We start from the raw sequence: 13347 nt of genomic DNA, 5'->3' as shown, positions 1-13347 counted from the left end.
GCTATGGCTATGTCTGCTATGGCTATGGCTATGGCTACGGCTATAGCTGCTATGGCCACCATGGCTATGGCAATGGCTGCTATGGTTATGGCTATGGCTGCGGCTGCTATGGCTATGGCTGCTGTGGCTTTGGCTATGGCTGCTATGACTATGGCTATGGCTATGGCTAAGGCTGCTATGGCTATGTTTATGTCTATGGCTGCTATGGCTGTGGCTATGGCTAAGGCTGCTATGGCTATGTTTATGTCTATGGCTGCTATGGCTGTGGCTACGGCTATGGCTGCTATGGAAATAACTATGGCAACTATGGCTATGGCTATGGCTTCTATGGCTACGGCTATGGCTGCTATGGCCACAATGGCTATGGCAATGGCTGCTATGGCTACGGCTATGGCTGCTATGCCTATGGCTGTGTGTGTGGCTGCTATGGCTATGGCAGTGGCTATTGCTGCTCTGGCTATGGCTGATATGGCTATGGCTATGGCTATGGCAGCTATGGCTATGGCTATGGCTGCTATGGCTATGACTGCTATGGCTATGGCTATGCCTATGGCTGCTATGCCTATCGCTTCTATCGCTGTGGCTTTTATGGCTATAGCTATATCTATGGCTGCTATGGCAATGGCTATGGCTATGGCTATGTCTGCTATGGCTATGGCCATGGCTATGGCTGCTATGGCTATGGCTATAGCTGCATTGGCTGCTGTGGCTGTGGCTATGTCTATGGCTGCTATGGCTGTGGCTATCGCTATGGCTGCTATGGAAATAGCTATGGCGGCTATGGCTATGGCTATGGCTGCTATGGCTATGGCTGCTATGGCTATGGCTATGGCTATGGCTGCGGTGGCTATGGCTATGGCTGATATGGCTATTGCTTTGGCTATAGCTGCTATGGCTATCGCCATGGCTGCTATGGCTATGGCTATGGCTACGGCTATGGCTGCTATGGCTATGCCTATGGCTATGGCTATGGCTATGGATGCTATGGCTATGGATATGCGAGCTATGGATATGGATATGGCTACGGCTATGGCTGCTATGGCCACCATGGCTATGGCAATATCTGCTATGGCTATGGCTATGGTTGCGGCTGCTATGGCTATGGCTGCTACGGCTATGGCTGCTATGGCTATGGCTTCTATGGCTATGGTTATGGCGTTGGCTGCTATGGCTATGGCTATGGCTGCTATGGCTATGGCTGCTATGGCTGTGGCAATGGCTATGGCTGCTATGGCTATGGCTATGGCTGCTATGGCTATGGCTACGTCTGTGGCTGCTATGGCTATGGCTGCTATGGCTCTGGATATGGCTATGGCTATGGCTACTATGGCTCTGGCTATGTCTATGGCTGCTATGGCTATCGCTATGTCTATTGCGACTGTGGCTATGGCTATGGTTGCTATGGCTATTGCGTCTATCTGCTATGGCTATGGCTATTGCTATGGCTTCTATGGCTATGTCTATGGCTAAGGCTGCTATGGTTATGGCTATGGCTGCTATGGCTATGGTTATGGCTATAGCTGCTATGGCAAAGGCTATGGCTGCTATGGCTATGGTTGCTATGGCTATGGCTGCTATGGCTATGGCTGCTATGGCTATGGCTATGGTTGCGATGGCTGTGGCTTCTATGGCTATGGCTTCTATGGCTATCATTATGGCTATGACTGCTATGGCTATGGCTACGGCTATGGCTGCTATGGCTATGGCAGCTATGGCTATGGTTATGGTGGCTATGGCTATTGCGTCTATAAGCTATGGCTATGGCTATGTCTATGACTGCTATGGCTATGACTATGGCTGCTATAGCTATGGCTGTATCTGCTATGGCTATGGCAATGGCTACTATGGCCATGGCTATGACTGCTATGGCTATGGCTATGGCTGCTATGGCTATGGCTATGGCTGCCATGGCTATGGCTACGTCTGTGGTTGCTATGGCTGTGGCTGCTGTGGCTTTGGCTATGGCTTCTATGGCTATGGGTTCTATGGCTATCGCTCTGGCTATGAGTGCTATGGCTATGGCTATGGCTAAGGCGGCTATGGCTATGGCTATGGCTATGGCTATGGCTTCTATGGCTATGGCTATGACTCCTATGGCTATGTCTATGGCTGCTATGGCTATGGTTATGGCTATAGCTGCTATGCCTATGGCTGTGGCTGCTATGGCTATGGCTACGGCTACAATGGCTATGGCAATGGCTAGTATGGCCATGGCTATGGCTGCTATGGCTATGGCTATGGCTGCTATGGCTGTGGGTATGGCTATAGCTGCTGTGGCTATGGCTATGGCTGCTATGGCTATGGCTGCTATGGCTTTGGCTATGGCTTGTATTGGGTATGGCTATGGCTATGGCCGCTATTGCTGTGGCTATATCTATGGCTGCTATGGAAATAGCTATGGCGGCTATGGCTATGGCTATGGCTGCTATGACTATGGCTATGGGTATTGCTGCTGTGGCTATGGCTATGGCTGATATGGCTATGGCTATGGCTATGGCTGCTATGGCTATGGCTGCTATGGCTATGGCTATGGCTGCTATGGCTATGGCTATGGCTATGGCCGCTATGTTTATCGTTTCTATCGCTATGGATTTTATGGCTATCGCTATGGCTATGGCTGCTCTGGCAATGGATATGGCTATGACTGCTATGGCTATGGCCATGGCTGTGGCTGCTATGGCTATGGCTATGGTTGCTATGGCTATGGCTGATATGGCTATGGCTATGGCTGCGATGGCTATGTATGCGATGGCTATGGCTATGGCTATGGCTATGGCTGCTATGGCTATGGCTACGTCTGTGGCTGCTATGGCTACGGCTGCTATGGATTTGGCTATGGCTGCTATGGCAATGGCTATGGCTATGGCTGCTATGGCTATGGCTATGGCTATGGTTGCTATGGCTATGGCTGTGAGGTGGTAGGTAACAAAAATAATAATTCACTCCGTAAATATATACCACACTCTTTTAATCGTCAAAACTACGACGTGAAAAACAAGTACAAGAAAAAAAAAACTGAGCGATAGCTCGACAGCGACCTGGCGGGTTCGAGTCTCGGTCAAGGAATCTCCCTTCAATACGCGCGGAAAAATTACCTGGCACGAAACGCAGGCCTACATACATCTGGTTCCCAGATGGGTAACCTTGGCGAAAACTCCTCGCTACAAACCTTCGGGAAAAACCCCGGCCGACTCGTCGCTTTCCGATTTTATGATAGGGTGAATGGTAGTGCTAGTCGCTACATCACCCCCCCACTAGTAATTCACTGTAATTACGAAAAGAACAATTAGCTATCCTAATCTATTAAACTTTAGCAGTGACTCTTAAAAAAACAAATCTAAAACAATTACGGAAAACCGGCTTGTAACCTATCGGGAAACCTAACACGTCTGCCAGATCGCGTAGTGAAAGGCGCTGTTGTGTCTGTATTCGGCGCTGGTACAATTGGTACTGTGTTGGTGTGGAACGAAGTTCTTACAACTGATGAACCGGCAGTATTGCTCGTTGACGCAAAATCAGACGGTACGGAATTACTGTCTGGTATAATTTGAGTACGGTCCGGTTGTATCGGAATATCATCGGAAACTACATACGCTGGTTTTAATCTGTTAATTGAAACTACCGTATGCTTGCCACGAATGTTAATGGTAAATGTCTTTTGATTCCGACTTATGACCTGATACGGTCCATCGTATGGCTGTTGCAAAATTGATCTTGACGCATCGTGACGAAGAAAAACCTGATCACAATTCTCTAAATCTTTGTAAACAAATATCCGTGGGCTACCATGACACGACGCTTCAGTAGGACCGATATTCCGGAAATATTCCCGCAAATCCTTCACGAAAGTTACTGAATCTGAGATCGCAGACGGTGTCAAAAATTCGCCAGGCAACCGTAGGGTTTCGCCATACACCAATTCCGCTGAAGTAGCCTTCAGATCCTCCTTCCAGGCTGAGCGAATGCCCAGCATAATGGTCGGAAGGACCTCCGTCCACCGACTATGTTGATAGCATCTAATAGCGGCTTTAAATTGGCGATGAAAACGTTCGACCATACCGTTTGCCGCGGGGTGGTAAGCCGTGGTGTGCCAATGGGTCATTCCTAGCAACGAATTCAATTCTTTGAAAAGGTGGGACTCAAACTGCCTACCTTGGTCGGTAGTCACTCGTAACGGAATTCCAAAACGGCAAATCCACGCTTCGTAAAATGCTCGTGCCACGGTAGCAGCCTCCTGGTCGCGCAAAGGTATGGCCTCTGGCCACCGCGTGAAACGATCGACGCAGGTCAGGCAATATCGATACCCCTCAGAAACGGGTAGAATCACAATATCCACGTGGACGTGTTCGAATCTCGCCGAAAGTTGCGTAAAAGAACCTATAGGTGCAGCCACGTGTTTATTAATTTTAGATCGCTGGCATGGAATACAACTTCGAGTCCATTCTCGACAATCAGCTTTAATCGACGGCCAAACGTAGCGCTGCGTTACGAGCTTGACCGTCGAATTAATTCCGGGATGCGAAAGACCATGCAACGCGTTAAACGCAGTTCGACGAAAAGGCACCGTAAGGAATGGTCGCACACACTCCGTCGACACATCACAATATATTTTCGTACTCGAACCGGGAATCGCCAGCAGTTTCAACGATAACCCGGAAGATTCTTGTAAAAACGCTTGTAATTCTGGGTCGGTAGCCTGAGACGTTGCCAATGCTTCAAAATTTATGGCTTTTTCCACCGTGTCAATCCTAGACAACGCATCCGCGACAACATTATCGCGTCCTGATACATGACGAATGTCAGTAGTAAATTGGCTAATATAACTTAATTGCCGTATCTGTCTCGGGGTATGTTTATCCGATTTACAATTAAATGCAAAAATTAAAGGTTTGTGGTCAGTATACACTACAAAGCTTCTGCCTTCAAGAAGATGACGAAAATGCTTAATAGAGGAATAAATAGCTAATAGCTCTCTATCAAAAGTAGAATAATTTTGCTCTGTTTCTGAAAGTTTGGCTGAAAAGAAGGCTAAAGGTTCTACACTATTATTGACACGCTGGTGGAGGGCTGCGCCAACCATAATATTTGATGCATCGCAAATAAGCTCCACCTGTGCGTTGGGTTCTGGATGAGCTAACAAAGCTGCTTGCGACAAGCTCTCCTTGCACTGACGGAACGCTTCCCGTGCCTCCGGTGTCCAAACCACCGGTTGGCTACCCTTAATATTCGAAACTAACAGCTCGTTCAAGGGGGCCTGAACCTGCGCCGCTCTCGGTATAAAACGCCTATAAAAGTTCACCATCCCTAAGAAACGACGCAACTGTTTCGCTGTTTCTGGTTCAGGAAAACTTTTAATTATTTCGACTTTGTCATCTAATGGACGTGTCCCGCTATCCGACACGATATAGCCAAGGAATTTTACCTCTGACTTCCCAAAAACGCATTTGCTTGGATTAAGCACGATATTATACTGCTTGAGACGATTGAATAAAATCTCTAAATGTTTTAAATGTTCTTCCTCAGACTCAGATGCAACCAAAATATCGTCAATGAAGACATAGCAAAAATCTAACTCTCTTACTACCTCGTCCATGAACCTTTGGAACGTCTGTGCGGCGTTCCGTAAGCCAAAGGTCATGACAAGAAATTCAAATAGTCCAAATGGAGTGACAATTGCAGTTTTTGGAATGTCTTCGGTTGCTACAGGTATCTGATTGTAAGCGCGTACAAGGTCAATAGTTGAAAAAATACGTTTCCCTCTCAACGATTGTGCAAAATCGTGAATATGACGGACAGGATAGCGGTCGGGAACCGTCCGTGCGTTAAGCGCGCGATAATCGCCGCACGGTCGCCAAGAATCGCTACCCTTTTTCGGAACTAAATGTAACGGAGAAGACCAGTTACTCTTCGAAGGGCGCGCAATGCCGAGTCGCAACATCACTTCAAACTCTTTTCTAGCAATACTCAGCCTATCCGGTGCAAGACGTCGTGGCTTGCAGGCAACGGAAGGTCCAGGAGTGGTCTTGATATGATGGCGAATGCTGTGCTTAATCTCCGCAGGTATTCCTCCAGGCTTCGTTATCTCCGGAAACCGTTTAAGCAGGGCATGGTATACAGATCCACCATGAACCGTTTTGATGGAACAGGGTTCGGCTCCAACAGCTGCTCCTTTCGACGCGATGTTAGAGAGCTGGTCGATCAAACAGCGATTTCGCACGTCCACCAACAATCCAAAATGGGCCAAAAAATCTGCTCCGATGATTGGTCTGGAAACATCCGCGATCACAAATCTCCATGTAAAATCCCGACGGAGTCCCAAATTTAGCGTCAGGGTAGTCGTGCCGTACGTCGCAATCGCGGTACCGTTCGCCGCAAAGAGCTCGTACGCCGCCTTCGAACATGGGCCGCGAATAGACTTGCGGGGAATTACGCAGAGGTCGGCCCCAGTATCGACCAAAAATTGCGTCTTTGATTGACGATCGTTGATAAAAAGACGACACAACGTCGGGCAGGAGCCGCTAGTCGTCATTAACGACTGCCCCGAGTGTTTCCCTGATTGTATGTACACGGCTGTATACACCGGTGCGCCTTATCAGCATAATTGTAATGGTACCAGCACATACCATTCGACGCATGATCTCTAGAAGGAGTTCTTCTTCTTGATGTACTTCGACGTCGTCCTCGACCGCCGCTGTTGCGGAAAGGTCTATCCCTACGGGAGAATCGCAATTCTGCGATTTGGCCCTTCAAGACTTCCGTTTGTTCTTGAAGTGAGATAATGAGCTGCATCATACGCTCCGTAAGTGTCTCACTCTGACTGGAATGAGCGGTTTCGGCGACCACAGAACGGCCTGGGATTGTATCGCATATCGCATCCGCCAACTCAGCAACTTTATCCAGCGCTGTGTCCTTCTGCGTCACCAAAATTGCCTGCACATTCACCGGTAAACGTCCGATCCAAAGAGTTCGCAGCAAAGATTCGGACACACACGTTCCGGCCAGGCCACGCAAATGCCGCAAAAATTGTGACGGCTTCCGATCGCCGATCTCTTCATGTTCTAGCAATCTACGAGCCTTTTGCTCCTGCGAGACACTTAGACGTCGAATCAGCTCAGTCTTAAGAGCTTCGTATAGGCCAGATTTCGGGGGATCCAAAAGGATATCGCGAACTTCCGCGATATATCGCGGTCCTAAGGCACCCGTCACATAGCTGGCTTTATGAGCGTCGGACACGATCCCGGCAGTCGCGAAATTACGTTCCAGTATACAGAACCACAGTTCAGGATCACTCGGAGTAAATTCCGGTATTCGGAAACCGACACGATCACCAAGGGGCGCGAGAGCGGGCCCTGTAGAAGCACTAGCAGCACTTTCATTATCTGGCATCGTTATAATGTTTTACCACACACGGCACAGTTCAATGTTCACAATTCACGTAGTACCCGATTACGCCTGGCTCCGAATCACGTCGGGGTCACCACTGAGGTGGTAGGTAACAAAAATAATAATTCACTCCGTAAATATATACCACACTCTTTTAATCGTCAAAACTACGACGTGAAAAACAAGTACAAGAAAAAAAAAACTGAGCGATAGCTCGACAGCGACCTGGCGGGTTCGAGTCTCGGTCAAGGAATCTCCCTTCAATACGCGCGGAAAAATTACCTGGCACGAAACGCAGGCCTACATACATCTGGTTCCCAGATGGGTAACCTTGGCGAAAACTCCTCGCTACAAACCTTCGGGAAAAACCCCGGCCGACTCGTCGCTTTCCGATTTTATGATAGGGTGAATGGTATTGCTAGTCGCTACAGCTGCTATGGCTATGGCTATGGTTGCGATGGCTATGGCTTCTATGGGTATGGCTTCTATGGCTATCGCTATGGCTATGACTGCTATGGCTATGGCTACGGCTATGGCTGCTATGGCTATGGATATGGCTGCTATGGCTGTGTCTATGGCTGCTATGGCTATGTCTATGGCTGCTATGGCTATGGCTATGGCTGCTATGGCTATGGCCATGTCTGCTATGGCTATGGCTATGTCTACTATGGCTATGTCTGCTATGGCTATGGCTATGTCTACTATGGCTATGTCTGCTATGGCTATGGCTATGTCTACTATGGCTGCTATGGCTACGACTATGGCTACTATGGCTATGGATACGGCTGCTATGGCTATGGCTATTTCTGCTATGGCTATGGCTGCTATGGCTATGGCTATGGCTGCTACGGCTATGGCTGCTACGGCTATGGCTGCTATGGCTATGGCTATGGCTATGGCAGCTATGGCTATGGTTATGGTGGCTATGGCTATTGCGTCTATAAGCAATGGCTATGGCTATGGCTATGGCTATGGCTATGGCTGCTATGGCTTTGGCTATGGCTGATATGGCTATGGCTATGGGTATGGCTGCTATGGCTATGGCAATGGCTACTATGGCCATGGTTATGACTACTATGGCTATGGCTATGGCTGCTATGGCTATGGCTGCTAGGACTATGGCTATGGCTGCTATTGCTGTGGCTGCTATGGCTATGGCAATGGCTATGGCTGCTATGGCTATGGCTATGGCTATGACTGCTATGGCTATGGCTATGGCTGCTATGGCTATGGCTGCTATGGCTATGGCTATGGCAATGGCTATGGCTGGTATGGCTATGGCTGCTATGGCAATGGCTATGGCTATGGCTGCTATGGCTATGGCTATGGCTATGGTTGCTATGGCTATGGCTGCTATGGCTATGGCTATGGTTGCGATGGCTATGGCTTCTATGGCTATGGCTTCTATGGCTATCGCTATGGCTATGACTGCTATGGCTATGGCTACGGCTATGGCTGCTATGGATATGGATATGGCTGCTATGGCTGTGTCTATGGCTGCTATGGCTATGTCTATGGCTGCTATGGCTATGGCTATGGCTGCTATGGCTATGGCCATGTCTGCTATGGCTATGGCTATGTCTTCTATGGCTATGTCTGCTATGGCTATGGCTATGTCTACTATGGCTATGTCTGCTATCGCTATGGCTATGTCTACTATGGCTGCTATGGCTACGACTATGGCTACTATGGCTATGGATACGGCTGCTATGGCTATGGCTATTTCTGCTATGGCTATGGCTTCTATGGCTATGGCTATGGCTGCTACGGCTATGGCTGCTACGGCTATGGCTGCTATGGCTATGGCAATGGCTATGGCTGCTATGGCTGTGGCTTCTATGGCTATGGTTATGGCTATGGCTGCTATGACTATGGCTGCTATGGCTGCTATGGCTATGGCTATGGCTATGGCAGCTATGGCTATGGTTATGGTGGCTATGGCTATTGCGTCTATAAGCAATGGCTATGGCTATGGCTATGGCTATGGCTATGGCTGCTATGGCTTTGGCTATGGCTGATATGGCTATGGCTATGGGTATGGCTGCTATGGCTATGGCAATGGCTACTATCGCCATGGTTATGACTACTATGGCTATGGCTATGGCTGCTATGGCTATGGCTGCTAGGGCTATGGCTATGGCTGCTATTGCTGTGGCTGCTATGGCTATGGCAATGGCTATGGCTGCTATGGCTATGGCTATGGCTATGACTGCTATGGCTATGGCTATGGCTGCTATGGCTATGGCTGCTATGGCTATGGCTATGGCAATGGCTATGGCTGCTATGGCTATGGCTGCTATGGCTACGGCAGTGGCTATGGCTGCTATGACTATGGCTTCTATGGCTATGGCTTCTATGGCTATCGCTATGGCTATGGCTGCTATGGCTATGGCTGCTATGGCCATGGCTATGTCTCCTATGGCTATGGCTATGTCTGCTATGGCTATGGCTATGGCTGCCATGGCTATGCCTTTTGTGGCTATGGCTTCTGTGGCTATCGCTATGGCCATGGCTGCTTTGGCTATGGCTTTAGCTGCATTGGCTGCTGTGGCTATAGCTATGTCTATGGCTGCTATGGCTGTGGCTATGGCTATGGCTGCTATAGCTTTGGCTATGGCTGATATGTCTATGGCTATGGGTATGGCTGCTATGGCTATGGCAATGGCTACTATGGCCATGACTATGACTGCTATGGTTATGGCTATGGCTGCTATAGCTATGGCTGCTAGGGCTATGGCTATGGCTGCTATTGCTCTGGCTGCTATGGCTATGGCAATGGTTATGGCTGCTACGGCTATGGCTGCTGTGGCTATGGCTGTGGCTGCTATGGCTGTGGTTACGGATGCTATGGCTAGGGCTGCTCTGGCTATGGCTATGCCTGCTATGGCTATGGCTATAGCTGCTGTGGCTTTGGCTATGGCTACTATGGCTGTTATTGCTGTGCCTATGGCTACTATGGCTATAGATACGGCTGCTCTGGCTATGGCTATGGCTATGTCTGCTATGGCTATGGCTATGGCTGCCATGGCTATGCCTTTTGTGGCTATGGCTTCTATGGCTATCGCTATGGCTATGGCTGCTTTGGCTATGGCTTTAGCTGCATTGGCTGCTGTGGCTATGGCTATGTCTATGGCTGCTATGGCTGTGGCTATGGCTATGGCTGCTATGGAAATAGTTATGGCAGCAATGGCTATGGCTATGGCTGCTATGGCTACGGCTATGGCTGCTATGGCCACCATGGCTATGTCTATGGCTGCTATGGCTGTGGCTCTGGCTATGGCTGCTATGGATATAGCTATGGCAGCTATGGCTATGACTATGCCTGCTATGGATATAGCTATGGCAGGTATGGCTATGGCTATGGCTGCTATGGCTATGGCTATGGCTATGGCTGCTATGGCTTTGGCTATGACTGATATGTCTATGGCTACGTGTATGGCTGCTATGGCTATGGCAATGGCTACTATGGCCATTGCTATGACTGCTATGGCTATGGCTATGGCTGCTATAGCTATGGCTTCTAGGGCTATGGCTATGGCTGCTATTGCTCTGGCTGCAATGGCTATGGCAATGGCTATGGCTGCTATGGCTATGGCTGCTGTGGCTATGGCTATGGCTGCTATGGCTGTGGTTACGGCTTCTATGGCTATGTCTATGGCTATGTCTGCTATGGCTATGGCTGCTCTGGCTTTGGCTATGGCTACTATGGCTGTTATTGCTATGGCTATAACTCCTGTGGCTATGGCTATGCCTGCTATGGCTATGGTTATGGCTATAGCTGCTATGCCTATGGCTATGGCTGCTATGGCTATGGCTACGGCTACAATGGCTATGGCAATGGCTAGTATGGCCATGGCTATGGCTGCTATGGCTATGGCTACGGCTACAATGGCTATGGCAATGGCTAGTATGGCCATGGCTATGGCTGCTATGGCTATGGCTATGGCTGCTATGGCTATGGCTATGGCTATGGCTGCTATGGCTATGGTTGTGGTTGCAATGGCTATTGCGTCTATCTGCTATGGCTATGGCTGTGGATATGGCTTCTATGGCTATGTCTATGGCTAAGGCTGCTATGGCTTGGCCATGGCTGCTATGGCTATGGCTATAGCTACATTGGCTGCTGTGGGTATGGCTATGTCTATGGCTGCTATGGCTGTGGTTATGGCTATGGCTTCTATGGAAATAACTATGGCGGCTATCGCTATGGCTATAGTTGCATTGGCTGCTATGGCTATGGCTATGTCTATGGCTGCTATGGCTATGAAAATGTCTATGGCTGCTATGGCTATGGCTATGTCTGCTATGGCTATGGCTATGGCTGCTTTGGCTATGGCTATAGCTGGGGCTGCTGTGGCTATGGCTGCTATGGCTATGGCTATGGCTGCTTTCGCTAGGGCTATAGCTGCATTGGCTGCTGTGGCTATGGCTATGTCTATGGCTGCTATGGCTGTGGCTCTGGCTATGGCTGCTACGGATATAGCTATGGCAGCTATGGCTATGACTATGCCTGCTTTGGATATAGCTATGGCAGGTATGGCTATGGCTATGACTGCTATGGCTATGGCTATGGCTATGGCTGCTATGGCTTTGGCTATGGCTGATATGGCTATGGCTATGGGTATGGCTGCTATGGCTATGGCAATGGCTACTATGGCCATGGTTATGACTGCTATGGCTATGGCTATGGCTGCTATGGCTATGGCAGCTAGGGCTAGGGCTATGGCTGCTATTGCTGTGGCTGCTATGGCTATGGCAATGGCTATGGCTGCTATGGCTATGGCTATGGCTATGACTGCTATGGCTATGGCTATGGCTGCTATGGCTATGGCTGCTATGGCTATGGCTATGGCAATGGCTATGGCTGCTATGGCTATGGCTGCTATGGCTACGGCAGTGGCTATGGCTGCTATGACTATGGCTTCTATGGCTATGGCTTCTATGGCTATCGCTATGGCTATGGCTGCTATGGCTATGACTATGGCTGCTATGGCCATGGCTATGTCTCCTATGGCTATGGCTATGTCTGCTATGGCTATGGCTATGGCTGCCATGGCTATGCCTTTTGTGGCTATGGCTTCTGTGGCTATCGCTATGGCCATGGCTGCTTTGGCTATGGCTTTAGCTGCATTGGCTGCTGTGGCTATAGCTATGTCTATGGCTGCTATGGCTGTGGCTATGGCTATGGCTGCTATGGCTTTGGCTATGGCTGGTATGTCTATGGCTATGGGTATGGCTGCTATGGCTATGGCAATGGCTACTATGGCCATGACTATGACTGCTATGGTTATGGCTATGGCTGCTAGGGCTATGGCTATGGCTGCTATTGCTCTGGCTGCTATGGCTGTGGCAATGGTTATGGCTGCTACGGCTATGGCTGCTGTGGCTATGGCTGTGGCTGCTATGGCTGTGGTTACGGATGCTATGGCTATGGCTAAGGCTGCTCTGTCTATGGCTATGGCTGCTATGGCTATGGCTATAGCTGCTGTGGCTTTGGCTATGGCTACTATGGCTGTTATTGCTATGGCTATGGCTACTATGGCTATGGATACGGCTGCTCTGGCTATGGCTATGGCTATGTCTGCTATGGCTATGGCTATGGCTGCCATGGCTATGCCTTTTCTGGCTATGGCTTCTATAGCTATCGCTATGGCTATGGCTGCTTTGGCTATGGCTTTAGCTGCATTGGCTGCTGTGGCTATGGCTGTGTCTGTGTCTGCTATGGCTGTGGCTATGGCTATGGCTGCTATGGAAATAGTTATGGCAGCAGTGGCTATGGCTATGGCTGCTATGGCTACGGCTATGGCTGCTATGGCCACCATGGCTATGTCTATGGCTGCTATGGCTGTGGCTCTGGCTATGGCTGCTATGGATATAGCTATGGCAGCTATGGCTATGACTATGCCTGCTATGGATATAGCTATGGCAGGTATGGCTATGGCTATGGCTGCTATGGCTATGGCT

At 49.3% G+C, this 13347-nt stretch overlaps 1 protein-coding gene across 1 annotated transcript; it reads right to left on the bottom strand.

Annotated features, from left to right (window-relative positions):
* Nucleotides 1–6528: 6528 nt before the first annotated feature.
* On the bottom strand, nt 6529–7386 carry LOC143187468 (uncharacterized). The gene has a single exon (XM_076391680.1). The coding sequence runs from the start codon at nt 7384–7386 to the stop codon at nt 6529–6531; it is 858 nt and encodes a 285-aa protein (XP_076247795.1).
* Between the last annotated feature and the right edge of the window lie 5961 nt (nt 7387–13347).

This window comes from Calliopsis andreniformis, unplaced genomic scaffold (genome assembly GCF_051401765.1).
Source record: "Calliopsis andreniformis isolate RMS-2024a unplaced genomic scaffold, iyCalAndr_principal scaffold0047, whole genome shotgun sequence".
Lineage (NCBI taxonomy): Eukaryota > Metazoa > Arthropoda > Insecta > Hymenoptera > Andrenidae > Calliopsis > Calliopsis andreniformis.
Note: the sequence above shows the minus strand (reverse complement) of the source record. Positions and strands in the feature narration are given on the sequence as shown.

Coding starts and splice junctions, on each gene's coding strand:
- LOC143187468 (XM_076391680.1), bottom strand. CDS start 7,386: ATGCCAGATAATGAAAGTGCTGCTAGTGCTTCTACAGGGCCCGCTCTC.